A 26,493-nucleotide genomic window follows, 5' to 3' on the forward strand; every position below is an offset into this window, starting at 1 on the left:
ACTCAAGAAGAAATAGATGACCTCAACAAACCAATCACAAGTAAAGAAATTGAATCAGTCATTCAAAAGCTTCCTAAAAAGAAAAGTCCAGGACCAGACGGCTTCACATGTGAATTCTATCAAACATTCCAGAAAGAATTAGTACCAACTCTCCTCAAACTCTTCAAAAAAATCGAAGTGGAGGGAAAACTACCTAATTCATTCTATGAAGCCAACATCACCCTCATACCAAAACCAGGCAAAGATATTACAAAAAAAGAAAACTGCAGACCAATCTCTCTAATGAATATAGATGCAAAAATCCTCAATAAAATTCTAGCAAATTGTATCCAACAACACATTAAAAGAATTATACATCATGACCAAGTAGGATTCATCCCAGGTATGCAAGGATGGTTCAACATAAGAAAATCAATTAATGTAATACACCATATCAACAAATCAAAGCAGAAAAATCACATGATCATCTCAATTGATGCAGAGAAGGCATTTGACAAGATTCAACATCCTTTCCTGTTGAAAACACTTCAAAAGATAGGAATACAAGGGAACTTTCTTAAAATGATAGATTGAATATATGAAAACCGCACAGCTAATATCATCATCAATGGGGAAAAATTGAAAACTTTCCCCCTAAGATCAGGAACAAGACAAGGATGTCCACTGTCACCACTATTATTCAACATTGTGTTGGAGGTTCTAGCCAGAGCAATTAGACAAGAAAAAGAAATACAAGACATTAAATTGGAAAGGAAGAAGTAAAACTATCACTGTTTGCAGATGATATGATACTATACGTTGAAAACCCGGAAAAATCCACAGCAAAACTACTTGAGCTAATAAATGAGTACAGCAAAATAGCAGGTTACAAGATCAACATTCAAAAATCTGTAGCATTTCTGTACATGGGCAATGAACAAGCTGAGGGGGAATCAAGAAATGAATTCCATTTACAATTGCAACTGAAAGAATAAAATACATAGGAATAAATTCAACTAAAGAGATAAAAAACCTATACAAAGAAAACTACAAAAAACTGTTAAAAGAAATCACAGAAGACCTAAATAGATGGAAGGGCATACTGTGTTCATGGATTGGAAGACTAAATATAGTTAAGATGTCAATCCTACCTAAATTGATTTACAGATTCAATGCAATACCAATCAAAATCCCAACAACTTATTTTTCAGAAATAGAAAAACCAATAAGCAAATTTATCTGGAAGGGCAGGGTGCCCCGAATTGCTAAAAACATCTTGAGGAAAAAAAAACGAAGCTGGACGTCTCGCCCTGCCTGACTTTAAGTCATATTATGAAGCCGCAGTGGTCAGAAAAGCATGGTATTGGCATAAAGATAGATGTATCAACCAATGGAATCGAATAGAGTGCTCAGATATAGACCCTCTCATCTATGGACATTTGATCTTTAATAAGGCAGTCAAGCCAACTCACCTGGGACAGAACAGTCTCTTCAATAAATGGTGCCTAGAGAACTGGATATCCATATGTAAAAGAATGAAAGAAGACCCGTATCTCACACCCTATACAAAAGTTAACTCAAAATGGATCAAAGATCTAAACATTAGGTCTAAGACCATAAAACAGTTAGAGGAAAATGTAGGGAGATATCTTATGAAACTTACAATTGGAGGCAGTTTTATGGACTTTAAACCTAAAGCAAGAGCACTAAAGAAGGAAATAAATAAATGGGAACTCCTCAAAATTAACAACTTTTGTGCATCAAAGAACTTCATCAAGAAAGTAGAAAGACAGCCTACACAATGGGAGACAATATTTGGAAATGACATATTGGATAAAGCTCTAGTATCCAGAATTTATAAAGAGATTGTCCAACTCAACAACAAAAAGACAGCCAACACAATTACAAAATGGGAAAAAGACTTGAACAGACACCTCTCAGAAGAGGAAATACAAATGGTCAAAAGGCACATGAAGAGATGCTCAATGTCCCTGGCCATTAGAGAAATGCAAATCAAAACCACAATGAGATATCATCTCACACCTACCAGAATGGCCATTATCAACAAAACAGGAAATGACAAGTGCTGGAGAGGATGTGGAGAAAGAGACACACTTATCCACTGTTGGTGGGAATGTCAAATGGTGCAACCACTGTGGAAGGCAGTTTGGCGGTTCCTCAAAAAGCTGAATATAGAATTGCCATATGACCCAGCTAGACCATTGCTAGGTATCTACTCAAAGGACTTAAGGGCAAAGACACAAATGGACATTTGCACACCAATGTTTATAGCAGTGTTATTTACAATTGCAAAGAGATGGAAACAGCCAAAATGTCCATCAACAGACGAGTGGGTAAACAAACTGTGGTATATACGTATGATGGAATATTATACAGCTTTAAGACAGAATAAGCTTATGAAGCATGTAATAACATGGATGGACCTGGAGAACATAATGCTGAGTGAGTCTAGCCAAAAACTAAAGGACAAATACTGTATGGTCCCACTGATGTGAACCGACATTCAAGAATAAACTTGGAATATGTCATTGGTAACAGAGTCCAGCAGGAGTTAGAAACAGGGTAAGATAATGGTAATTCGAGCTGAAGGGATACAGACTGTGCAACAGGACTAGATACAAAAACTCAAAAATGGACAGCACAATTACACCTAATTGTAATGTAATCATGTTAAAACACTGAATGAAGCTGCATCTGAGCTATAGTTTTTTTTTGTCTGTCTGTTTGTTTGTCTTTTTTTTCTTTTTCTTTTTTTTTACTCTTATTATTATTTTTATTTTTTTCTCTGTATTACCATTCTATATTTTTTCTGTTGTTTTGCTATTTCTTTTCCTAAATCAATGCAAATGTACTAAGAAATGATGATCATGCATCTATGTGATGATGTTAAGAATTACTGATTGCATATGTAGAATGGAATGATTTCTAAATGTTGTGTTAATTTCTTTTTTTTCTTTAATTAATAAAAAAAAGCCAAAAAAAAAGAATCACCTGGAATGGGTGGTTTCACAACTCCATGGAAGCCATCTAATCCAAAGTCCCCACCCACATTTCAGTAGGTTACATCTCCATGGGAAAAATAAAAACTCCCAGCCAGCAATATTGAATATGGATTAGAGGACATGGTCTTTCTGGGGTCCAGCATGATTCAAAATGACACAGGGGGAGATGGGATAATTGGTGTGCTTGGCCAATGCTGGGGTTTAAAAGTGACTGAAGTTGCAGACAGAAGGTCGGAATGGCAAATGGAATTGGGAAAGGTAATAGGCCCTGACAGGTAAAATGGGAACAAGGTGATGAAGGGAATTAGATAAGAAGCTGGGTATGAGTGACAAAAATTGCCCAGGAGAAAATGGCAGAGATCAAAGTTTTGGGATTTGCATTGAACACATTCATCTCAGGTAAGTCCTAATAGAAGCATGATGGCAGAAGTTAAGAGTGACATAGATTTCTAGTAAACAGTCAGGCAGTAGGTCACAGCAACAATATTTAGGTTTGAGGGAAAGAATATTAAAAATAATTTTGCTCCTTTCAGCAAATACTTATTTGCCTAGAAGATTTGATACACTATTTCAAATTCCAGGAACAAAGGAACAAAATGGAAACAAGGAAGACCCACTCACTATGTTTAAGAAAATATGGCTTGTGTGCTGATACCACAGAGTCCAGCAGTAGTTAGAAACAGGGTAAAATAATGGGTAATTGGAGCTGATGGGATACAGACTGTGCAACAGGATTAGATACAAAAACTCAAAAATGGACAGCACAATAATACCTAATTGTAAAGTAATCATGTTAAAACACTGAATGAAGCTGCATCTGAGCTATAGGTTTTTGTTTTGTTTTGTTTTGTTTTGTTTTTACTATTATTACTTTTATTTTTTTCTCTATATTAACATTCTATGTCTTTTTTGGTTGTGTTGCTAGTTCTTCTAAACCGATGCAAATGTACTAAGAAACGAGATCATGCATCTATGTGATGATGTTAAGAATTACTGATTGCATATGTAGAATGGTATGATTTCTAAATGTTGGGTTAATTTCTTTTTTTCCATTAATTAAAAAAAAAGCTTGTTGATTGAAGATACTTTCAAGGTAGTTTCTAAGTTCCTGATCCATCTATTGGCTCCCAGTAACCATTCTTAAAGCCTTCCTCAAAATAACTTTATGATTGATATTATTGCATTTCCAGAGTAGTTTATCCCTCATAGAAGTGGTCCAACTTTGTACTTGATAAATCTTCAAGAAGAAGCTGCTTTGCCAAGGCTGGCAACATCAAAGCTCCTAGGCTGGATCACTGTTGCTGTGTGAATTTTCCAGCAACATTAGACAGTGATATTAGTAAAACACATGTTCTTCTCCTTCTTTTTTATCTGGAAACAGTTCTTGTTAATTTTTACTGCTATTCATTTTAAATATAGGCTCATTTTGTTTTCAGCATGTATTTTACCTAGGATCTGAATGGTGTACATGAATACAAGAGATAATCTATGTTCTTAACAGGTAATAAATTTGTCTCTAAGGACAAAAAAAAAAAAAAAAGAAACATTAGGTCAGGAGAGCTGACATACCCAAGCACTGTAGTGGGTGAATTTTCCCAGAAGGCAGAGGTTTGGTCTCCCATATTTATGGCCTGGAACAGTTGTACTACACTGGGCCATGGAGAGGGTGGAGTATATTCCTTGGGTATTGGAAAGAGCCTTACTGCCAGCATATTTTTCTCAGGTTGTTGAGCATGTGCCCTGGGGATGGCAGAGAGTCTGTGAGCTGCCCCAGTATTTGGAGAGGGTGGAGACTGAAAAAGGTGGTCTTGCCAATGCCCATAAGGTTGCATTTCAAGAGAACAGGCTGGTACATCTGCCCTTGGAAAGGGTGGTACTGCCACTTGCTAAAGCCATGAGGATCAATGACTCTCAAACTTTGAAATCTAATAGAATTTGCTCTATATGTTTTCAGATCTGTGCATCCTGTGACTCTTGTTCCTTCCAATTTCTCCTTACAGAAATGGAAACATATATCCTATAACTGTCCCACTTTTATATGTTCACAGTAGAAAACTTGTTCTGAGTTTTGCAGCTCCAGAGTTAGACAAGAATTATGCCTTCTGACATAGCATGCCTTTATCTAACTTTGATGAGATTTTGAAATCCTTTTGGTTTTGTATCATTTTTGTATTGTTACTGAAGTGGTTTAAAATTTCTGATACTACAACGAATGAATGCGTTTTGTATATGGAAAGAAAATGTCTTTTGGGGGTCCATAGAGTGGAATATGCAGGTTTGTAATGATTATCTACCCTAAAGAAGCCTCATTCAATATTGCTGGGTGGGATCTTTTTATTATTTCCATGAAGATGCGACCCAGCCAACTGTGCATGGTAGCTTTTAATTAGGTGATTTCCATGGAGATGTGAATCCACCCATTCAAGGTGGGGTTCCTTACTGGAGTCCTTTAAGAGTGAACAATTTTGGAAAAAACTTCAGAGCCCACATGGCCACAAAACCTTGGAGATGCAAAAGGAAAACAGCTCAAGGGATGCCTTATGAAGTGAAGCAAGAAATCTAACAGATGTTACCATGTGCCTTCCCATGTGACAGATGTGTTCTAGATGGCATCATCCTTTCCTGAGGGAAAGTAACCTCTTGTTGGTGCCTTAACTTGGACATTTTCACAGCCTTAGAACACTAAACATGTAACTTCATATATTCCCTTTGTAAAAGTCTTTTCATTTCTGGTATATTTCTGGCAGCTTTAGTAAATAAAAACATTTATCAATATATAAAATCACCTCGCAGTATATGATATTTCCACAAAATGAAGTTATTCTGATTTTAATGGCAAATTTCAAGGCAATTACAAGCCACAAAAATCACCCAGGCTCTGTGGTTTTTAACTGTGTATTCCAGTGTTAAGAATTTTTCCAGCTTTCTCTCCTAATCATGCTTCTTTGTCAGGACTTTCTGAGAAGTCATGACCCATCAAAACCATTACCTTGAAATTTAATTTTTTTGATCTTGGTCTACACTGGACTCACAGGCACCCAGATAAATTCGTTCCTTTATCTGGATAGAATCTCGTCTTTGATAGGAATCTTGGGTATCAAAACCTTCCCATGTGGATTCTTCACAAGATGAAACTTGTCAATAATAAGATCACTAACTCATAGTGAGAATCTCATGGTGGGTGTGGATTTTAAGAAGTGAACCAAAAGTTTGTTTATGTCCTTAACAGCTTGCAGAGATGTAATTCATAACATAAGATCACATTTGAAGTTTTAAATTTGGTCTTCCAGAATATTCACAGAGCTGTGCCACCACGGACACAATCTGATTTAAGAATATTTTCATCACTTCAAAAAAGACCCAAAAGTGACTCTGCCCTCCCTTACTCCCATTACATCCTTACACTAACTGACTACTTTCAGTGTCTGTAGATTTTATATTGTGGATTTTTTTTATATCAATGGAATCACATGATTTCATTTCAGCATCAGGTTTCTTGTCAGGATTGTGATGGATGATATTGACTTTAACATTCTTCTTGGCCAATGTGGAATCTGTGGAATCACTATACAATATTTTATACTTGAATTAGTGTTTCTGGCCCAACAGAAACATTATTATGGAAACTAGGAGAGAGCCACCTGACTATATAATGTAGATCTTGATGTTTAATCCAATAAATTCATCAGATTGTGTCCATATCCTAAGAGGCAATTTTGCCATCTATATAACCTGTTGGCCTTACCCTGTTTTTTTGAAACCTGGTGATAATAGTTTACATCAAGTGGTGCATGAGGTAAATCTTATAGATTTGTTCCAAATCTCTGAAAGGGCTTAATGTATCACACACTCCTGGAGAAATTTTCTAGAAGGCAGGCAGTGTAGAAATGGGTTGCTATCATTGGGAGACAGTTTTTCACGGGATTCTCTCTGGCATATATCTATTCTGGGAGAGGCATTGGCATATTTGTTGCTGGAAAGGCATTGGCATGTTTGTTGAATGAATTTTTGTACAGAAAATATAATTGGAAGATGAAGATATTAGATTAACCCTGGGACAGAGTACAGATTGTTTTGTTTTCCTATTAATAAAGATACTGTCTTCCCTGTGGGCAAAAGGTAAGGCAGGTGTGCTAACAGTCCCCTTGAGAAGACTGGAGTTGCCTTAGTTCAGAGTTAGTCCACAATGACTCAAACCTAATGCAGGAGCTATAGCCATATGTGATTCTCTGCATCTTTCTCATTGGACTTGGATGGTGTCATGGTCAGGGTCATGTGTCAACTTGGTCAAGTAGTAGTACATGTAATTGCTAACCTGTCTTTTATTATGAGGACATTTTATAGAATTAAGTCATGATTATGTTGGCTACATCCACAGCTGATTCTACTTGTAATCAGCCAAGGGGAGTGTCTTCTTTAATGCGTGATGCTTAATCTAATAATTGGAAGCCTTTTAAGGAGGATTCAGAAGAGACAGCCACTATCTCCTGCTTCAGTCAGTGAGCCTCTCCTGTGGAGTTCATCCAGACCCTCCATTGAAATCGTCAGCTTCACAGCCTGACCTGTAGATTTTGGAATCTATGTCCACATGGTTATGTGAGACACTTTTATAAATTCTATATTTATGAATATTTCCTGTTAATTCTGTTTCTCTAGAGAACCCTAACTAATACAACTTGGCACCAGGAGTGGTTCTTAAGAAACAGAATCTTAAAAATGGTTTTTTTTTTATTAATTAACGGAAAAAAAGAAATTAACCTAACATTTAGAAATCATACCATTCTACATATGCATTCAGTAATTCTTAACATCATCACATAGATGCATGATCATTGTTTCTTAGTACATTTGCATCGGTTTAGAAGAACTAGCAACACAACAGAAAAAGATATAGAATGTTAATGTAGAGAAAAAAATAAAAGTAATAATAATAGTAAAACAAACAAACAAACAAACAAGCAAAAACAAAAACCTATAGCTCAGATGCAGCTTCAATCAGTGTTTTAACATGATTACTTTACAATTAGGTATTATTGTGCTGTCCATTTTTGAGTTTTTGTATCTAGTCCTGTTGCACAGTCTGTATCCCTTCAGCTCCAATTACCCATTATCTTACCCTGTTTCTAACTCCTGGTTTTCGAAACTGACTGGACTCAAAGGCACTAAGGACTCTGATTCCCATAATCAGAATGATATTTCCTGGAGTGAGTTGGCAAAAGAGATAGTCAAAATATCGCCATTTGATTCTTCTAATATTTTGCTTGTATGAAGCCAGGCTCTGGGGGATAAGGTTTTTTACATCGGTGTGGAGTTTTGTGGAAATAAGAAGTATAGATATGTTGGCTGATTGTTGTTAGGTGCACTGTATACATTAAGGAGTGAAAAGGACGAGCTTAAAGTTTCAAATGAGACAGATGTTGACATTTCTGTGAGTGTCCTGAAGGAAAATGTTATTTCCCGTAACTGTAGACTTGAGATCTCTGAAAATAAGACTCAGAATCTTATCGTTAGAGTAGAAACTCTATGACATAAATTGAAATTCCTATCTTGGATGGTGTCTGCCTTTAAAGTGAAGGCATTGATTGGAAAGGAGAGGGACACTGAAAAATGGGATGGCAACTTATGGATGGATATTGATGTCAGTGGTGAGGTTGAAACCATAGATCATGCTGAGTCTTCTCTATATAACCCTGTAATTGTCTGCCCTGAGGACATAGCTGCCCCACCTCCAGCCTGCCATGAGGAGCTGGCCACACAAACTGCACCTGAGGGGGTTAGCCCTAGAGTGATTAATCTTGTTTCACCAGATGAAACTGCAAATGAAGGCCCTGAAGCAAATAGCTTGGAAGAGACTTTTAATTCTTTTCATGACTCAGTCTCATCACCTCTCATTTCTCCTAGACCTATAATTAGGCTAAAATCCCAACAGGACCCTAAAGGTGAAATACAAGGTATCACACATGAGGAGGTACATTATGCTCCAAAAGAATTTTGTCAGTTTTCTAATTTAAATAGACAGAAATCAGGGGAATATATGTGGCAAAGGATTTTGATGGTGTGGGATAATAGTGGGAGGATTATAAGGCTGGATCAGGCTGAAGTTATTGATATGGGCCCACTAAGCAGAGATTCTGCATTCAATGTTATAGCTCAAGGGGTTAGAAAAGGCATTAACAGTGTGTTTGGATGGTTGACTGAAACATGGATCAAAAGTTGGCCAACATTACCTGAGGTTGAAATGCCAGAACAGCCCTGGCATAATGTAGATGAAAGGATACAGAGATTTAGAGAGATTGGAATGTTAGAATGGATTTATCATGCAAAGCCTGCTCTTACTCTCCAGGAATGTCTGGAGAATGCACTTTTATTAGAAATGGGAAAATTAAATTTGTGAGACTAGTGTTATCATCCCTGAAAAGCTCTGTAGTTGCTCTTCTCTTTAGGTCAGATATTACTGTGGTAAGTGCTGTCACTGAGCTGGAATCCTTAAACACAATGGGGATGACCAGATGCTAAGTTGGCAGAAGTCAAGTGGCAGCACTTAACTGCCGAAGACAAGGTGGATGTAACTATTATAATAGACAGCAAACTCAAAGCAGTAGTCAAAATAATCTGACTCACAGAGGTTTGTGGCATTGGCTAGTAAATCATGTGGTACTTAGAAATACAATAAGTGGGAAGTCTACTAAATTCGTATTTGAGCTGTATGAACAAAAGAGTTCCAGGTCAAGTGAACAAAAGTCTAACTTGAATTACAAAAACACGAGTCATAGCCCCTTAATCGATTTCCAGAATTGAGAAAGTTTACAGACCCTGGAAACCCTTGAATGAAGGAGATGTCAGGTCCCCTTGGGGAGAACCCTGTTAATCTGCCACAAATCTATACTGCTAATCTTCCTCCAAGCCTTCCCCAGGACACTGAATATCTTTTTTTTAATCAGGGTAACTGTGCATTGGGGAAAAGAAAATGATCAGATATTTTGGGGATTATTAGACACTGGTTCAGAAGTGACATTAATTCTAGAGGACCCAAAATGTCACTCTGGTCCACCAGTCAGAGTTGAGGTTTATAGTGGTCAGATGATTGGTGGAGTTTTAGCTCAGGTATATCTCACAGTGTGTCCAGTGTGGCTCCGGACCCATTCTTTAGTTATTTCCTCAGTTCCAGAATGCATAATTGGAATAGATATACTGAGCAACTGGCAGAATCCCCATATTGACAGTGTAACTGATGCAGTGAGGATATTATGGTGGGAAAAGCCAAGTGGAAGCCACTAGAACTGCCCCCATGTAGCAAAATAGTAAATTGGAAGAAATGCCAGATTTCTGGAGGGATTGCAGAGATTACTGCCACTCTTAAGGTCTTGAAGGATGCAGGGGTGGTGGTGATTCACACCACATCCCCATTCAATTCTCCTATTTGGCCTGTGCAGAAAAGAGATGGGTCTTAGGGGAAGATGGTATATTATCATAAGCTCTACCAGGTGGTAACTCCAATTGCAGTTGCTATTCCAGATGTGGTATCATTGCTTGAACAAATCAATACATCTCCTGGTACCTGGTATGCAGCTATTGATCTGGCAAGTGCTTTTTCCCAATAATTGTTAGGAAGGACCACCAGAAACAGTTTGATTTCAGCTGGCAAAGTCAGCAATATACTTGCACTGCCCTACATCAGAGGTCTATCAACTCTCTAGACCTATGTCATAATCTCATCTGCAGGGACCTTGATCATTTCTCCCTTTCACAAGGCATCACACTGGTCCATTATATTGATGATATCATGTTGACTGGACTTAGTGAGCAAGAAGTAGCCACTACTGTAGACTTACTTGTAAAACATTTGTTGTCAGAGGATGGGAGATAAATCCAACAAAAATGCAGGGGCCTTCCACCTCAGGGAAATTTCTAGGTTCCAGTGATGTGAAGCATGTCAAGATATCCCTTCTAAGGTGAAGGATAAGTTGCTGCATCTGGCCCCTTCTGCAACCAAAAAAGAGATAGTATTCCTAGTTGGTCTCTTTGGATTTTGGCATCAACATATTCCTCATTTGGGTATGCTATTCCAGCCCATTTATTGAGTGACCAGAAAAGCTGATAATTTTGAGTGGGGAGCTGAACAACAGGAGGCTCTGTGACAGGTTCAGGCTCATGTACAAGCTCCTCTGCCACTCTGACCATATGATCCAGTAGATCCAGTGGTGCTGGAAGTGTCAGGGTGCAGATAGAGATGCTGTTTGAAGATTTTGGCAGGCCCCTATAGGTGAATCACAGCACAAATCATTAAGATTTTGGAGCAAACCCTTAACATCTGCTGCAGATAACTATTCTCCTTTTGAGAATCAGCTTTTGGCCTGCTACTGGACCTTAGTAGAGACTGAATGCTTTAACTCGGGCCACCAAATTAACATGAGACCTGAGTTGCCTATCCTGAGCTGGGCGTTGTCTGACCCATCAAGCCACAAAGTTGGGCATGCTCAGCAGCACTCCATCATAAAATGGAAATGGTATATATGATATAGGGCTAAAGCAGGTCCTGAAGGCACAAGTAAGTTACATGAGGAAGTGGTCCAAATACCCATGGTCTCCACTCCTGCCATATTACATTACCTTCCCTTTCCCAGATAAGAGCTATGGCCTTTTCAGGAGTCCTTTATAGTGAATTGACTGAGGAAGAGAAAACTTGGGCCTGGTTTACAGATGGTTCAGCAGGATATGCAGATACCGCCCGAAAGTGGGCTGTGTGCTTGAAAGACATTGGTGAGGAGAAATCCTCCCAGTGGGCAGAACTTCAAGCAGGGCACTGGGTTGTTCACTTTGTTTGGAAGGAGAACAGGACAGAGATGCATTTGTGTACTAACTCATGGGCTGTTGCTTGGTTTGGCTGAATGGTCAGGACTTGGAAAGAACATAATTGGAAAGTCAGTGACAAAGAAGTCTGGGGAAGAGGTATGTGGATGGAACTTTCTGAGTAGGCTAAAAACATGAAGATATTTGTGTCCCATGTGAATGCACACCAGAGGGTGACTTCAACGGAGGAAGGTTTTAATAATCAAGTGGGTAAGATGACCCGTACTGTGGATACCAGTCAAACTCTTTCCCCTGTCATTGCCCAATGGGCTCATGAACAAAGTGGTCATGGTGGTAGGGATAGAGATTACACATGGACTTAGCAATATAGACTTCCACTCACCAAGGTTGACCAGGCTACAGCCATTGCTAAGTGCCCAATCTGCCAGGAGCAGAGACCAAGACTCAGCCCATCCCCAAGGTGATCAGCCAGTTACATATTGGCAGGTTGATTACATTGGACCACTTCCTTCATGGAAGGGACAGTGATTTGTTCTAACTGTAATAGACACATACTCTGGATATGGGTTTGCTTTCCTTGCATGCACTGCATCTGTCAAAACTACCACCTGTAGGATTACAGAATGGCTTATCCATCATCATGGTATTCCACATAGAATTGTTTCTGATCAAGGAGCATACTTCACAGCAAATGAAGTGTGGGAATGGGCACATGCTCATGGAATTCACTGGTCTTACCATGCTCCCCACATCCAAAAGCAGCTGGATTGATAGAATGGTGGAATGGGCTTTTGAAAACTCAATTATGGTCCCAAATAGATGGTGATACCTTGAAGGACTGGGCTAATGTTCTCCAGGAAGCTGCGTATGCTCTGAATCAGTGTCCGCAGTATGGTGCTCTTTCTCCCATAACCAGGTTGCATGGGTCCAGGAACCAAGCAGTGGAAATAGGAGTGGAACCACTCACTATTACCCCTAGTGATCCACTAGGAAATGTTTTGCTTCCTGTCCCTGTGATCCTGAGCTCTGCTGATCTCCAGGTTTTAGTTCCAAAAGGGGGAGTGCTTCCAACAGGAGAAAGAACAATGATCCCATTGAACTGGAATTGAGGCCTGCCACCTGGTCACTTTGGGCTACTCATGCCCTTGCATCAACAAGCCAAGAAGGTGATTATGTTACTGGTTGGGATGATTGACCTTGACTTTCAAGGGGAAATAGGACTGCAACGAGAATACAGGGGATCCTCCAGGGCGTTTTTTAGTGCTAACATGCTCTGTGATTAAAATCAATGGGAAACTGCAACAACCCAATCCCAGCAGGACTACCAATGGCTCTGAAACTTCAGGAATGAAGGTTTGGGTAACCCCACCAGGCAACGAACCAAGCACAGCTGAAGTGCTTGCTGAGAGTAAAGGGAACATGGACATGGAATGGGGAGTGGAAGAAGGTAGTGATAAATATGAACTCTGCTCATGTGATCAGTTACAGAAACAAGGACTGTAATGCTGTTTTGCTCATGTTATACTATTTAAGTTGTAAGATATCAAGTTTAAGAATGAATATTACCCAAGGACTTGCACCTTATTCTGGAGAGATTTAATGTATTTCCGGTTATATGCAGGACAGTTGAGTATTGTTAGGTTAGAAAAAAAATGCATCTTTTATTGTTTTCTATTTAGAAATTAGGTATGGTTTAAGGTGATGAGTATAGCTGCCAAGTTGACAAGGGGTGGAATGTCATGGCCAAGTTCATGTGTCAGCTTGGCCAAGTGGTGGTACCTGTTTGTCTGGTTTGGCAAGTGCTGGTCTGTCTTTGGCTATGAAAACATTTCATAGAATTAAGTCATGATCACATTAGTTACATCTACAGCTGATTCCATTTGTAATAAGCTAAGGGGAGTGTCTTCTTTAATGAGTGATGCTTAATCTAATCACTGGAAACCTTTTAAGGAGGATTCAGAAGAGACAGGCTCTCTCTGCTACTTTGGCTGGGGAACCCTGTTGCTTCCTATTGAAACGGAGCTCGAAGGATATTAAGGAATGATGAGAAAAAAAAGGAAAGGAAGAAAGAAAGAAAGACACAGACTGGCTCAGGGGGTCTGAAGCTTGAGTTTACTTCAGACAGACTTCAGACAATTTTATTCTCAACCAGATCCTAGTTATATACCACAGGATGTCAATAGATATGCAGGCATTTCCTGAGGGAGCAAGATTCAAATCTCACAGTGTTCTTCATACTTAACATAACTGTTTTGGGTAAACATTCTCTTCCTCCCAGACTGCTCTACATAACAATCTCCACAGTTTACCAACGCCATCCTGAGGCCAGCAGCTTGCAACAAATTCTGTAGGTCTTGCTTTAAACTCTTGGCTTCTACATTTCCCCCTTTTTATTTTATAAGCCGAGGAAAACAAGAATCACCTTTTTAGGGTGACTATAAGCAGAGGTGACTGCACCTGTCTTAGGTTGCCCTTAGGCTCTGAAGGGTCTTACCCATCACTGGCTGCCAGTCAAGCTCTCTGACTTTGATTCACAAGAATCACATTGTTATAAGTAGAGGTGACCGCACCTGTCTTAGGTTGCCCTTAGGCCCTGAAGGGTCTTACCTGTCATTGGCTGCCAGTCAAGATCTCTGACTTTGATTCAGGAGGGAGCCAAGGGTTTTGGCAAGAATCACCTTTTTCTTTGTTGTTAAACACAGCTGAGGAGGAAGCGAAGTATAAACAGCCCCAAACCTAAGATTTTTTAGCTCTTGGGTAAGTTATTGTGTAACATTACCTCCATAGGCTACATGTAGATTATTCTAATTTACATTCTAATACCCCTTTTTTGTAATTCTAAGATATCAGGACTTAAACTATCTGAAAGCCTTAAAAGATGCCTTTTCCCTTTTCCCATTCTATTTCAGACAGGCCATATGTTAAAATAGGGTAATACAAAAACTGCTCGCATTCCTTTTACACTTTAAACTTTGTAAAAAATTTAAATTATACATTTGATCTCCAATATGAACCAATGTCATTTCTATATCATTTAGTCTATTATTAGTTTGCTCATCAATGAGATTGTCTATGCCACAGTTCACTGATGTTTTTCTAACAATGCTGCATCTGTATAGTTTGTTGCAATGGTGTTCCAGTGACTGCAGCCACTGTGATGCTTCCAATGATTCCAATGACAGATGCAATAATGAATCCAATTAGTCTATTAGTCCTTTTTAGATATTCTTTTGCCAAATGGATCAGTATATGTGTTTCTGGAGAGGATTGCAAAGATATTGATGTCTGCGCCAGCAGCCAACTACCTCTTCTCCTTGCTGCTATAATCATCTCATTTTCCTGCAACATAAATGCTTGGGGACAAGTGAATAGAGAATAATTTTCACAATTAGAACTTTGATTTCTTATATGCATATGAACTTTAACAAGTATATATGGATCTCTAATACATATTTGTATATAGTGTTTATGGCTGCTAAAGAGAAGTTATAGTTACTAGAATTCACTATGAAAATTGGTCCCAGCCCTAGGAAAATTCCCCATAAATTTCTCTGAATAATGTATTTATCATCCCAAATCATGGCACAAAATCATCCTCTATGTAATAACTCTGGTTTAGGTTGCCTATCCATATAGTCTCAGTTATCTTCAACCCCACAGGGGAATCTTACACTTCCATAGAAATCATTAATTATGATAACTGCTCGATCCATATGACATGACTGCCATCCATTCCAACTTTCTTTCCCACCTAACAGGAAAGTATCCTTTGTATCCATAGAGTTAAGCATATAGGTCTTTCTAAAATTGGAATTAAATTTGACACCAGTTTTCTTCTTACTGGACCTGAGAATCCTAAACTTGTATTTAGGTTATTTTGGTAAAGTTGGATTGGCCCATGTTAGGGCTCACAGATAATCCCAGTAAGTATAAATATGTCCCTGTCCTTCAGCAATCAAAATTGTATGTCCTATAGTATACATTACCCATTTAGTTATTTTTTGTCCAGGTCGATTTGTCTGGGTTTTATTCTCTTCGAGGGAATCCAAACTGAAGTTCCGTCATCTGCAATGACAAGAGCAAATCCCTTGCCCCTCACCTTTACCATTCCTGATTTCCATAAATCATCTTTAACATCTTTCCAATAGATTGGCTGCAGCTGCAGTTCTGTTTGGGATATATCATTTTTCTTTTCCAAATTGCTAAAATGTTGTTCTGCTGGAGTCTGTGATGAATTATCATAAATGTTTAAAAAATTTAGAGTAAACAATGCCTTTGCTAATTGATCTTTAGGAGTACTTATTTTCATGACATCATCCTCCCAATCATCATCTCCCCTTTTTGTTTTAAAAGCATAGACTTTAGCGTCCAGTTTGCTCATTCAATAATTCCTTGCCCTGAGGGATTGTGTGGAATTCCTGTAATGAGTAACATTAAAAGTAGTACAAAATTTACGAAATTGTTTTCCTGTATATACAGAACCATTGTCCATTTTAATAGATTGAGGGCATCCCACAACAGCAAAAGCATTAAGTAATTGTGATTGAACATGGCAAAAACGATCTCCAGATTGTGCGGTAGCCCAGATGTAATGAAAACAAGTGTCTATAACATGTCCATATTGCACTTTACTAAAATGTGAAATACGAGTAACATCTATTTGCTATAATTCATTTGCTTTTTGACCTCTAGTGTAAGAATTCGAGAATTCGAGAGTTTTGCCACGCAAAGGAAGACTCCAAGTGATGTTCTCTCATGCAACACGCAAGGGGTTTATTTACCACACATGCGTGGGGCTCACTGAACACGCAGGAACAGAGAGCCCCGAGCCTGGATTTTGGGAAGCTTTTTGAGGGCCAGGATAAGGGGGTGGGGTTTGAGGGTTGAACATGAGTTACAGGTTCTGCTTTATGCAGGAAGTAGATAATGAACATTTTGCAAGAAGTAGATAACAAACATTTTGCAAGAAGCAGATAACAAACATTTTTCGCGCATGAGTCATGGGAGCTGCTTCATGCAAGAAGCAGCTGTCTTGTGCAAAACTCCCTTACTCAACCTTCTCAGTTGCATTCTTAGATAAACTTCCTCTGGCAGTTACAACCTTGCATAACCAAGGCAGCAGAAAACCTTGCATAACAAAGGCAGCAGATAACTGCCCCTGGGAAGTCCCGGGTTGTTTTTCTTAGCCTGATGGGGCCCATAACTCTTTTCTTTACAATCCTTCTTTACATAAGAAAAGTTAGCTACTGTTAAGTTTTATAAAATCCTTCTTTACATTCCCCACTCCTTTTTGTACATATCTCTAATCTTAGAGATTTTCTGGGTTATTTAATACTGAGTACTGTTGTCTGATGAGCATTAATTTGACATTTCCAATCTGCCTTTGTAAAAACTGTATAATTCTAATTAGAATATATGGTCCTATAGTTATTATTAAAAGTAACACAATTAAAGGCCCAGCGAGAGCAGATAATAGCGTTGTCAACCAGGGGGACTTTGTAAACCAAGATTCAAACCACCCCTGTTGCGCCTCTCGTTCTTTTTGTCTTTCATGAAGGCACTCTCTGAGTTTTGTCATGGACTTTTTAACAACACCAGAGTGATCCGCATAGAAACAGCACTGTTCTTTTAAAGCTGCACATAGTCCCCCCTCTTTAAGGAAAAGTAAGTCAAGTCTTCGCCTATTTTGCAGAACTACTTCTGAAAGGGAGGTTAGAGAGTTCTGAAGGGCTGAGACAGATCTCTCTATTTTGTTTAAGTCTTGATCTATTGCAGCCTGTAATTGACTGGTTTGTTGATTGCTATGTACAATGGCAGCAGTCCCTGTGCCTATACCGGCAGCAGCGGTTACCCCCATAAGAACTGCCAGGGTTATTGAGATTGGTTCCCTTCTGTATCTGGTTTGGCTTAATAGTATAGTTTTTAATTCTGTCCCTGAATGATAGAGAATTCGGGGGTATATAGAAACCAACACACAATAGTTGACAGAGTTGTTAAAAACCTTTGTAGATACAGAAGGGGTAATTCCAGTGTTACATGCCCACTTTAAACCTGGGGGAGGTTGAAGGAATTTATCATTATCTTGGGTTTGATTAATGGTGGCACATAAGATTTTAACGTGGGGAGGAGGGTTACCTATACAAGTTCCTTGTCCCGTAACCTCAGACAGGGTGAGTTTATGGTCACTGTCCCAGTCGCAAGACATAATAGTGTCCTGGGCTGTTACAGTAACTTTTTCCCTGATTGGATGCGGGACAGAGGTAGATGGGGGTCAGGTCGCAACAGGGCTCATTCCCCAGAGTGGTAAGATTACAAAGGGTCCCTAGAAAAGAAGGCTCCCTTGCTCCCTCCCAAGTTTTTATAGTCTTCCCATCATCCCATCTGGTTATTGTCCATTTCCAAGGCTTATGCGGGTTGGAATTGGGTTCCCCTAGGGGAAGGAGGAGAAGGAGTAGTAACCCTACGAACCCGCAGCTTGAGAGGATTGTCAGTCCTTTCCAGTTTCCATTGGGATTCAGAGGGCGAAGGCGCAGGTTTGAGATGAGATGCATGGATCCAGGATGCGATGCCATCGACCTTGACTGTGGTGGGGGTGGTCAAGAGTACCTGATACGGTCCTTTCCAGCAAGGTTCAAGAGTCTGTACCTGGTGGCGGCGGACGTAGACGAAGTCTCCCACTTGATATTGATGCGGAGTTCTGTTATCTCCTGGCTGGAAGGAGGTGGAGAGCTGCCGCCACAGGAACCACTGGGCTTTTTTCAAGGCTCACAGACTGTCAAGCAAGGGGGTATGGAGGGAACTATTAATCTCTAGAATGGAGGACATGTCTTTGACTGGAGGTGGTGCTCCATACAAGATTTCATAAGGGGTTAGATTACACATGAGAGCAGAGGGGGTATTCCAGGCCCTGAACAGGGCATAAGGCAGGAGCATGGTCCAATCCTTCAAGACAGTCTCTATAGCTAATTTGGTTAGGGTCTCTTTAATTGTCCTGTTCATTCTTTCTACCTGTCCTGAGCTTTGGGGTCTGTATGCGCAATGCAATTTCCAATCAATCCCCAATATCCTGGCCACACCCTGACTTACCTGGGCTACAAATGCGGGTCCATTATTTGACCCTATTACCTTTGGTAGACCGAACTGGGGAAAAATTTTTCCATAATCTTCTTGACTACGACCTGGGCCGTTTCTCTCTTAGTTGGGTAGGCTTTAACCCATCCTGAAAAGGTGTCTATAAAAACTAGTAAGTATTTAAGTCCATATTTTGCAGGTTTAATTTCAGTAAAGTCGACTTCCCAGAACTGCCCAGGTCGAGTTCCCCTTAGTCTTTTTTTTTTTAGGAGCTTTGGTGGGATAGGCGTTTACGATTTGACACGCCTGACACTCTCTGGCTACGCGATCTGCCAGTTCTTTCCTTTTTGAGGCTTCCAGAGGGTACAATTCCCTCTGGTTTTGCAGAAGCTGCTGTAGTTTCCCTGTCCCCAGGTGAGTGAGCTGGTGGACCTGCTGTATGTAAGCTAGGGCTTCCGACTCTCCTTGGGGTGTAACCTCAGATAGTGTCTCAGGGGGTTGCTGGTTTCCTTTGGTTATTAGGACCAAGTTTATAGGGTCCCTTAATGCTACCACTTTTGCTTCTTTATCTGCTCACCTATTACCCATGGTTACTGGGTCCGAGCCTCTTTGGTGGCTAGCACAGTGGACAATGGCTAGTTCTTTGTTTCAGCCCTGGCGGCCATGTTGCATGTTTCCGGCATCGCTGAGGGTGGATTTTATACATGCTATTTTAATTGTCTCCAACATTTCCTCCCTTTGTTTTTTTTTTTAAAGGATGGAGGAAGAATGCTGATCCAGCATTATTTGGCATTAACCTTTGCTGGGGGAAGTAGAGGCCTCATCCCCCAGGTTGTTTGTGGCTCTGTTTTTCTGGGGAGAGGAATTTTTGCAGAGTGAACCTCTATGCAAGATGAGGCATACTTCTCAAGGAGCTCAAAAATGGCCTTTAATTGTTTTGGCCCTCCTTTGCAGTGCTTTGCCTTGCACCCAGCGGTACCAATCATAGCATAAGCTAGAAGCATATTTTCGAGTTGTATGCTGCTCCCGTAGGAGTGGGGAGTCTTACCTGAGAGGGTGGGTAGCAGTCAGATATTTTGGTTTCATACCTTGGTTAGCGAGATGAAGCCAGTGATAATGCACTTGAATGGGCCTGCTTAGGGCAGAATTAATTTGGTCCTTAAATAGCTGTATTATTCTTTTTTCTCTTACTAATTTTTTTTCTCTCTCTCTCTTTCTCTCCTTTGTTCTTTTTCCTCCTCTGTTTCTCTCTTATAAAACACTTTTTTTAGCTTCTTTGACAATCTCACAAGGCTAGGTCCTGCAACCCGTCTAAATGCTGCAGCTTGCGTCTAATGTCTGGAGCTGATTGGCCGATAAAGGCCATGGCCACTGAGGCTCTTTGATCCTCTGATTGAGGGTCAAAGGTAGTATACCTACGGTATGCTTCCATTAGTTTTTTTTAAAAAGACTGAGGGCGATTCGTCTGCTCCCTGAATAACCTCTCTTACCTTGGCCAAATTGGTGGGCCGGCATGTGGCTGCTCGGAGACCCACTACTAGAGTCTGGCGATAGATGGACAGATGCTCCCTACCTTCAGAAGTGTTTGGGTCCCAATTAGGGTGGCGCAGCGGGAACCGATCGTCGATGACATGCTGGAGTTGGGTGGGTCTCCCGTCTTGTCCAGGAACTTGCTTCCTGGCTTCCAGTAGGATCCGATCTTGCTCCTCCATGGTGAAGAGGGTCCCCGGGAGTTGTTGACAGTCATCCCAAGTGGGCTGGTGAGAGAACATAAGGGATTCCACCAATCCAGTCAGCCTAATGGGAGCCTTGGAAAAAGGAGGGTTATTATTTTTCCAGTTATATAAGTCATAGAAGGAAAAAGGGCCAGTATTGCAGAGTGGGCATTTCTCCTCCGTGTCTATCATCCACTGGAGGCCCGTACAGTCTGAGGGGGAGAGTGACCGCCACATCAGATGGGCTTTGTGCTCGTCTGCTTCGTGTAATATGTGCCGGTCCTGGTTCATCTGGGATCATCTGTTGGTGAACCTGAATGTAAGAGGGCGGAGAGGGAGAAGTGAGCTAAGAGAAGGGGGGTCCTGTACCGGAGCTGAAGGGTAGGGATGAGAGGAAGAAGGACCTGTGTTGAAGAGGAGTAGATTTGATTGGGATTCTGGTAAGACTGCAGGAGGCAAGGAAGGATAGAGTTTTGGAGCTTGAGAAGGACCCGGCTCCTTGATTGGAAGTACAGAGGGAGAGTCATGTTGACCAAGAGGAGGAAGAAACGGCTTTACCAATGGAGGTGGGTTTTCACACAGGTACTGCCACACATGATGTAGGGCTGCTGGTCCGGGTGGCCATACGGGTCAGGGCAGAAGATGACTGACTTGACGGCCCAAATCAAGGGTAGATGAAAAGCTCCTTCACGAGACCATTCCATGTTAAAAGAGGGCCACTCGGCTGAGCAGAAGGTCTGCCATTTGCCTTTTTTACAATAAGAGATAGATTCTGACCTCTTTCCCTGACCTCAGGCCAGTGTTTTAAGGTCAGAGGAAGTGGAGTCGATGTTCCCTGACCCATCTTTGGTAAAACAAAAACAATTCCTAACACACGAATACAGACAGACACACACAGAGCCGGCACACCATGTTTACACAGTTTCAGAGACACAGCTCAGACTGGCCTGATGACTTTGATCAAGTCTCCCCCCGTCAGAAGGGAATCAGAGTCGGCCCTGTAGGAAGCCTCCAGGCGTCCCCAGAGGTCCCCCAATCCCGAGGCGTCCCTCAGGAGAGTGACCTGCAACCCCTGGACACGTCTGCCGGTTGCGGTCAGGAAGTGCTCACGCGACTCTCCGACAGTCACTGCCAGTCTGACAGACTAAGCGATCGCACCTCAGACAAAAAGGCCTCACTTACCCCGAGAGAAAGAGCTGTTGGAGCCTCCCCTTACGAAGAGCCGATCTCGGTGGGACCTCCAAATGTAAGAATTCGAGAATTCGAGAGTTTTGCCATGCAAAGGAAGACTCCAAGAGACGTTCTCTCATGCAACACACAAGGGGTTTATTTGCCACACATGCGTGGGGCTCACTGAACACGCAGGAACAGAGAGCCCCGAGCCTGGATTTTGGGAAGCTTTTTGAGGGCCAGGATAAGGGGGTGGGGTTTGAGGGTTGAACATGAGTTACAGGTTCTGCTTTATGCAGGAAGTAGATAACAAACATTTTGCAAGAAGTAGATAACAAACATTTTGCAAGAAGCAGATAACAAACATTTTTCGTGCATGAGTCATGGGAGCTGCTTCATGCAAGAAGCAGCTGTCTTGTGCAAAACTCCCTTACTCAACCTTCTCAGTTGCATTCTTAGATAAACTTCCTCTGGCAGTTACAATCTTGCATAACCAAGGCAGCAGATAACCGCCCCTGGGAAGTCCTGGGTTGTTTTTCTTAGCCTGATGGGACCCATAACTCTTTTCTTTACAATCCTTCTTTACATAAGAAAAGTTAGCTACTGTTAAGTTTTATAAAATCCTTCTTTACACTAGGATTAATCCCTGATGCAAATGAGAGTGCATTTAAAGGCCCACAGGTTTGACAAGTCCTAACAATGTCCTGAGCTTGCTGTTTAAAAAATATGGAAATTTCTCTCACAGCCCTTTGCTATTGAAATGAGTAAATTTGTGAAATGTTGTGGGAATTTTCGTTACCCCCATTAGAGTATCTGCTTGCTGATTTTGTAATGATAAAGGACCTGGAAGACTGGTTTGAGGTCTTTATATGCATGATAAAAAGGGGAGTAATTCAGCTTTTGACTAATGTTTGTGAATGTAAAAACATTCAGGACAATTCATTTCTTTTAAACAAAGAAGCCGTCTCAATGTGAGTAACTGTTTGGTAAACATATTCAAAATCAGAAACAATATCAAGAGATTGTGGAAAACTTTGCAATACTTGAATTACAGCTGCTAATTCAGTACGCTGGGCTGAGGTATAAGGCATTTTCTAACTTGTTTTCCACTGGGGTGACATATGCAGGCTTCCCATTAATATTATCATCAGTAAAGACAGTAATAACTAGCGGGGAAGCCGGAAATATTTTAGGCAAAATCCATTGCGTTCATTTTTTAAAAATTGTAAAAGTTTTGACATAGCAAATGATTATTCATTTTTCCTTTAAAGTCACTTAATGCTATTTGCCAAGAGGTATTGAAAATATATAGAATTTGAACCTCTTCCTTTGTGAGATCACACACTATGCAATTAGGGATCATGACCTCTTAATTGATAATATCTTTGGTGACCTTTGACTATTAAAGAAATAGTCTTTTGAAAATATGTATTTAAACATTTTTGTAAATTGTTTGGTAAAAAATCCATTTTAAAACACCGTCTTGCTAAAATAGGCCTGTGGGAGATTGCAAGGTAAAGAAAATAATAAAATCAACAGGCTTTTTTAGATCTATTTGAACAAGCTGTCCTTTTTTATTGCATTGTTCAATTAATTGTAACTCTCATTCAGCTGCAGCTGTTAACTGCCTTTTGCTTAATAAATCAGAATCTCCTTGTAAAATATCAAACAAATTTTGTAACATATAATTAGGAATCCCTAAAGTGGCAGGTAGCAAAAATGAAAGCAGAGTGCCAATAGTGACGTGTATCCATAGTAAATGACCAGATTTTTAAAATTGAATTTATTGGATTGATTAAAAAGGAATGCAGGACTGTGGATTCTTTGTAATTGGTTGTGCATTTTTGCTAATTTTAAATTTATTTCATGCAGTTTTTATGATATTTTCTCACAATAGTGGCCAAATTCTGATTTTATTACATGACCAGGCCCAGTTGGGTCCTCTGGGAACTGGCTAGGGACCAAGAGGAGCTTCCTGGGACCTACATATCTTTATTAAAGTACACCTCCTTCTGGGGGGATAGCCAGTCCTCCCAGCTAGAGCGTACATTTTAACTATTTCTTACCAAGGTCATGTGATAGCAATATTAGTTACATGTAATGGCAACATCAGGTGAACAAAAAAGACTCCACAAGTATATTTTTTCCTTGCATTCAACCCTCAAATCTGATCTGCTTCCAATACAAGCCATGGTTATCTTGGGATAAATTTAGTTTATACATATATAGTTTATATAAACACTGGACAAAGCATTAAAGTATTTTGGCTTAAAGGAATTTAGGTATTTAAATGATCTGAATATTATTTAGTCAGTAATAGATTCATTTATATCAATAGTACTTAGATTAATAGATTAAGCCACTTAGTTTAGGGCAAGAAAAGAAGCCCTTTTTGCAAGTATAATGATACCCAGGAGAAAATCAGTATTTTTTATACAGATAACAACATGATAAAAGTTAATATAAGTTATTTTGATAAAACACAGACTCTTTGCTTTCTAACTAATTATTTAGAATTTTTTTTAGATCTTTTCATTAGAACAGGCTAAAAGTCCAAGAAAACATTGTCATTTTAGACTCATTAAATCTTTCTTGATTTTAGCCAGAATTTATATTTTTACAGACCCTCAGCACTTATTATATTAGTTCAGGCTTTGTCCTATATTTTTCTCACTTAGTAACAGTTATTCATTTTAGGATAAAACTATTCTGTTTTCCTATTAATAAAAATACATCTTTCATATTTTTCATACTTAAATCATTACTTTGAGCAAATATTTTACCACATATGTAATTACCATCAAAATTAAATTTGTTAGAATGTTAAATACTTAAAATACTTTAGTTAATGTTTCAAATATGCATTAACTATCAATATATAGTTTTTAACAAGAATTTTTAGTTTTAAAGTTCTTATTCTTTTTAAAATATGAATAGGAGCTAAACTCATGGCCAGTTTCCAAACCACTGCCTGTCGAGAATTTAAGCCAACAAAAGAAGATGGGGCTACCATTCCCTCTCTCTGTCACAAGACTTTACCTGTAGCATTGGTATAAATCTCATAGAATAATCATTCAGACTAAACAAAGGTAACCTAACAGAATACCTTGAGTCAGAACTACAATCCTGAACTGCATACAACTTGGGGACCAACTTGCCACAGGAACCATCAATGAGCACTGACCCCTGTTTGGTATGGCACCTTTCTCACTGAATACTTTCTCACTCAGGTGTACATGAATCCCTATATAAAGGCAGCCCATCAAGAACAAGCCCAGAAACCAATCTTTCTTTATCCTGCTCTGCCAAAGGCATGGCAAAGAAGCAATTTTTAAAATCTATCATAATAAAGCAGTTCTTAGAAATTACAACTGGTGTGGGCAAGCCAGGCTGCAATGACTCCATAGGCTGAACCACAGTATCAACTTTTATCAAATCAGTCAACATTCTCCATTTTCCTGACCTCCCTCCTGCAATAAATACTGGAGAATTCCAAGAACCACGAGACTCCTCTAAACGTCCTGCTCCAAACTGTTCCCAAATCAACCGAGTCAGAGCCTCAAACCTCTCTACAGATAAGGGCCACTGCTCAACCCAAAAAGGCCCGCCTGTAGTATTTGTAGTGGATGTTCCTGGAGCATCTCCTCACTTTATGCTTTAAGAGTTCCCTTATTAGGTCCTTGTTCGGGCGCCAATTGCTGAGTCCAGCTCAAGCAACTGTCGAAACAGGGTAAGAAGTGGTAGTGGGAGATTGAGAAGAAACACAACTTAGAGTTTAAGACAAAGCATGAGCCAGGTAGTTCATTTCCTGACTGAATACAATAACCAAATAGAAACAGGAATATTTTCCCCATCTTATGTTCACTGCAAAGCCTTCATAATGAATTTCCATTACTTAAGATTTAAAACATTATGGCCTTAAGGCTGAAACCAACAACAATGTTTTTGAATGAGCTCAAATAAGCTTACTAATTCAAATGTTTTTACAGGCACCCCAGTAGCTTTAACACACACACATACTCCTCCAGCCACCTATTATGATTACCTGTTACCCTGATGATCCAAAGAAAATGCTTACTTTACCAATATGACTCGAGTCCTCTTCTATTGGCTGGACACACGTGCCTCTAATGAGACTTTTCCTTGGTTCCTTAATATTGATTTGGAGTCTTCTTCTTCGAGCCCCATGTTGGGCGCCAAATGTTGCTTCCTATTGAGATGGAGCTTGAAGGATATTAAGGAATCATGAGAAAAAAAAGAAAGGAAGAAAGAAAGAAAGACACAGACGGGCTCAGGGGGTCTGAAGCTTGAGTTTACTTCAGACAGACTTCAGACAATTTTATTCTCAACCAGATCCTAGTTATATACAACAGGATGTCAATAGATATGCAGGCATTTCCTGAGGGAGCAAGATTCAAATCTCACAGTGTTCTTCATACTTAACATAACTGTTTTGGGTAAACATTCTCTTCCTCCCAGACTGCTCTACATAACAATCTCCACAGTTTACCACTGCCATCCTGAGGCCAGCTGCTTGCAACAAATTCTGTAGGTCTTGCTTTTAACTCTTGGCTTCTACATCCTTCTGTAGTCAAAGTTGAACTTAAGGTTGCTATTGATAAGGTAATTAATTAATTAAGGTTTGAGAATGCATTTACTTTTAATAAAAACCATCAAGAAGAGTTTCCAAACAAGAAAAATTTCTCCTCCTCATGAATGCAATA

General features: G+C 39.8%; 1 protein-coding gene across 3 annotated transcripts; it reads right to left on the reverse strand.

Moving 5' to 3' along the window:
* Window positions 1–16,561: 16,561 nt before the first annotated feature.
* On the reverse strand, window positions 16,562–26,127 carry LOC143658681 (uncharacterized). 3 transcript variants are annotated; one of them, XR_013163290.1, is made up of 3 exons: window positions 25,853–26,127; window positions 20,458–20,641; window positions 16,562–18,585 (listed from the first exon to the last, which is right to left on the reverse strand). XR_013163290.1 is itself a non-coding variant. In XM_077130860.1 (3 exons), exons 1-3 carry the CDS (start codon window positions 22,084–22,086, stop codon window positions 18,514–18,516), a joined length of 561 nt encoding a protein of 186 aa, XP_076986975.1. In that variant the 5' UTR covers window positions 22,087–25,818; the 3' UTR covers window positions 16,562–18,513. The 3 variants fall into 3 exon arrangements, 1 of the variants encoding a protein (XP_076986975.1); XR_013163289.1 differs by having other exon boundaries at window positions 25,848–26,127; XM_077130860.1 differs by lacking the exon at window positions 25,853–26,127 and adding an exon at window positions 21,782–25,818.
* Between the last annotated feature and the right edge of the window lie 366 nt (window positions 26,128–26,493).

Source organism: Tamandua tetradactyla, chromosome 16 (genome assembly GCF_023851605.1).
Source record: "Tamandua tetradactyla isolate mTamTet1 chromosome 16, mTamTet1.pri, whole genome shotgun sequence".
Classification (NCBI taxonomy): domain Eukaryota; kingdom Metazoa; phylum Chordata; class Mammalia; order Pilosa; family Myrmecophagidae; genus Tamandua; species Tamandua tetradactyla.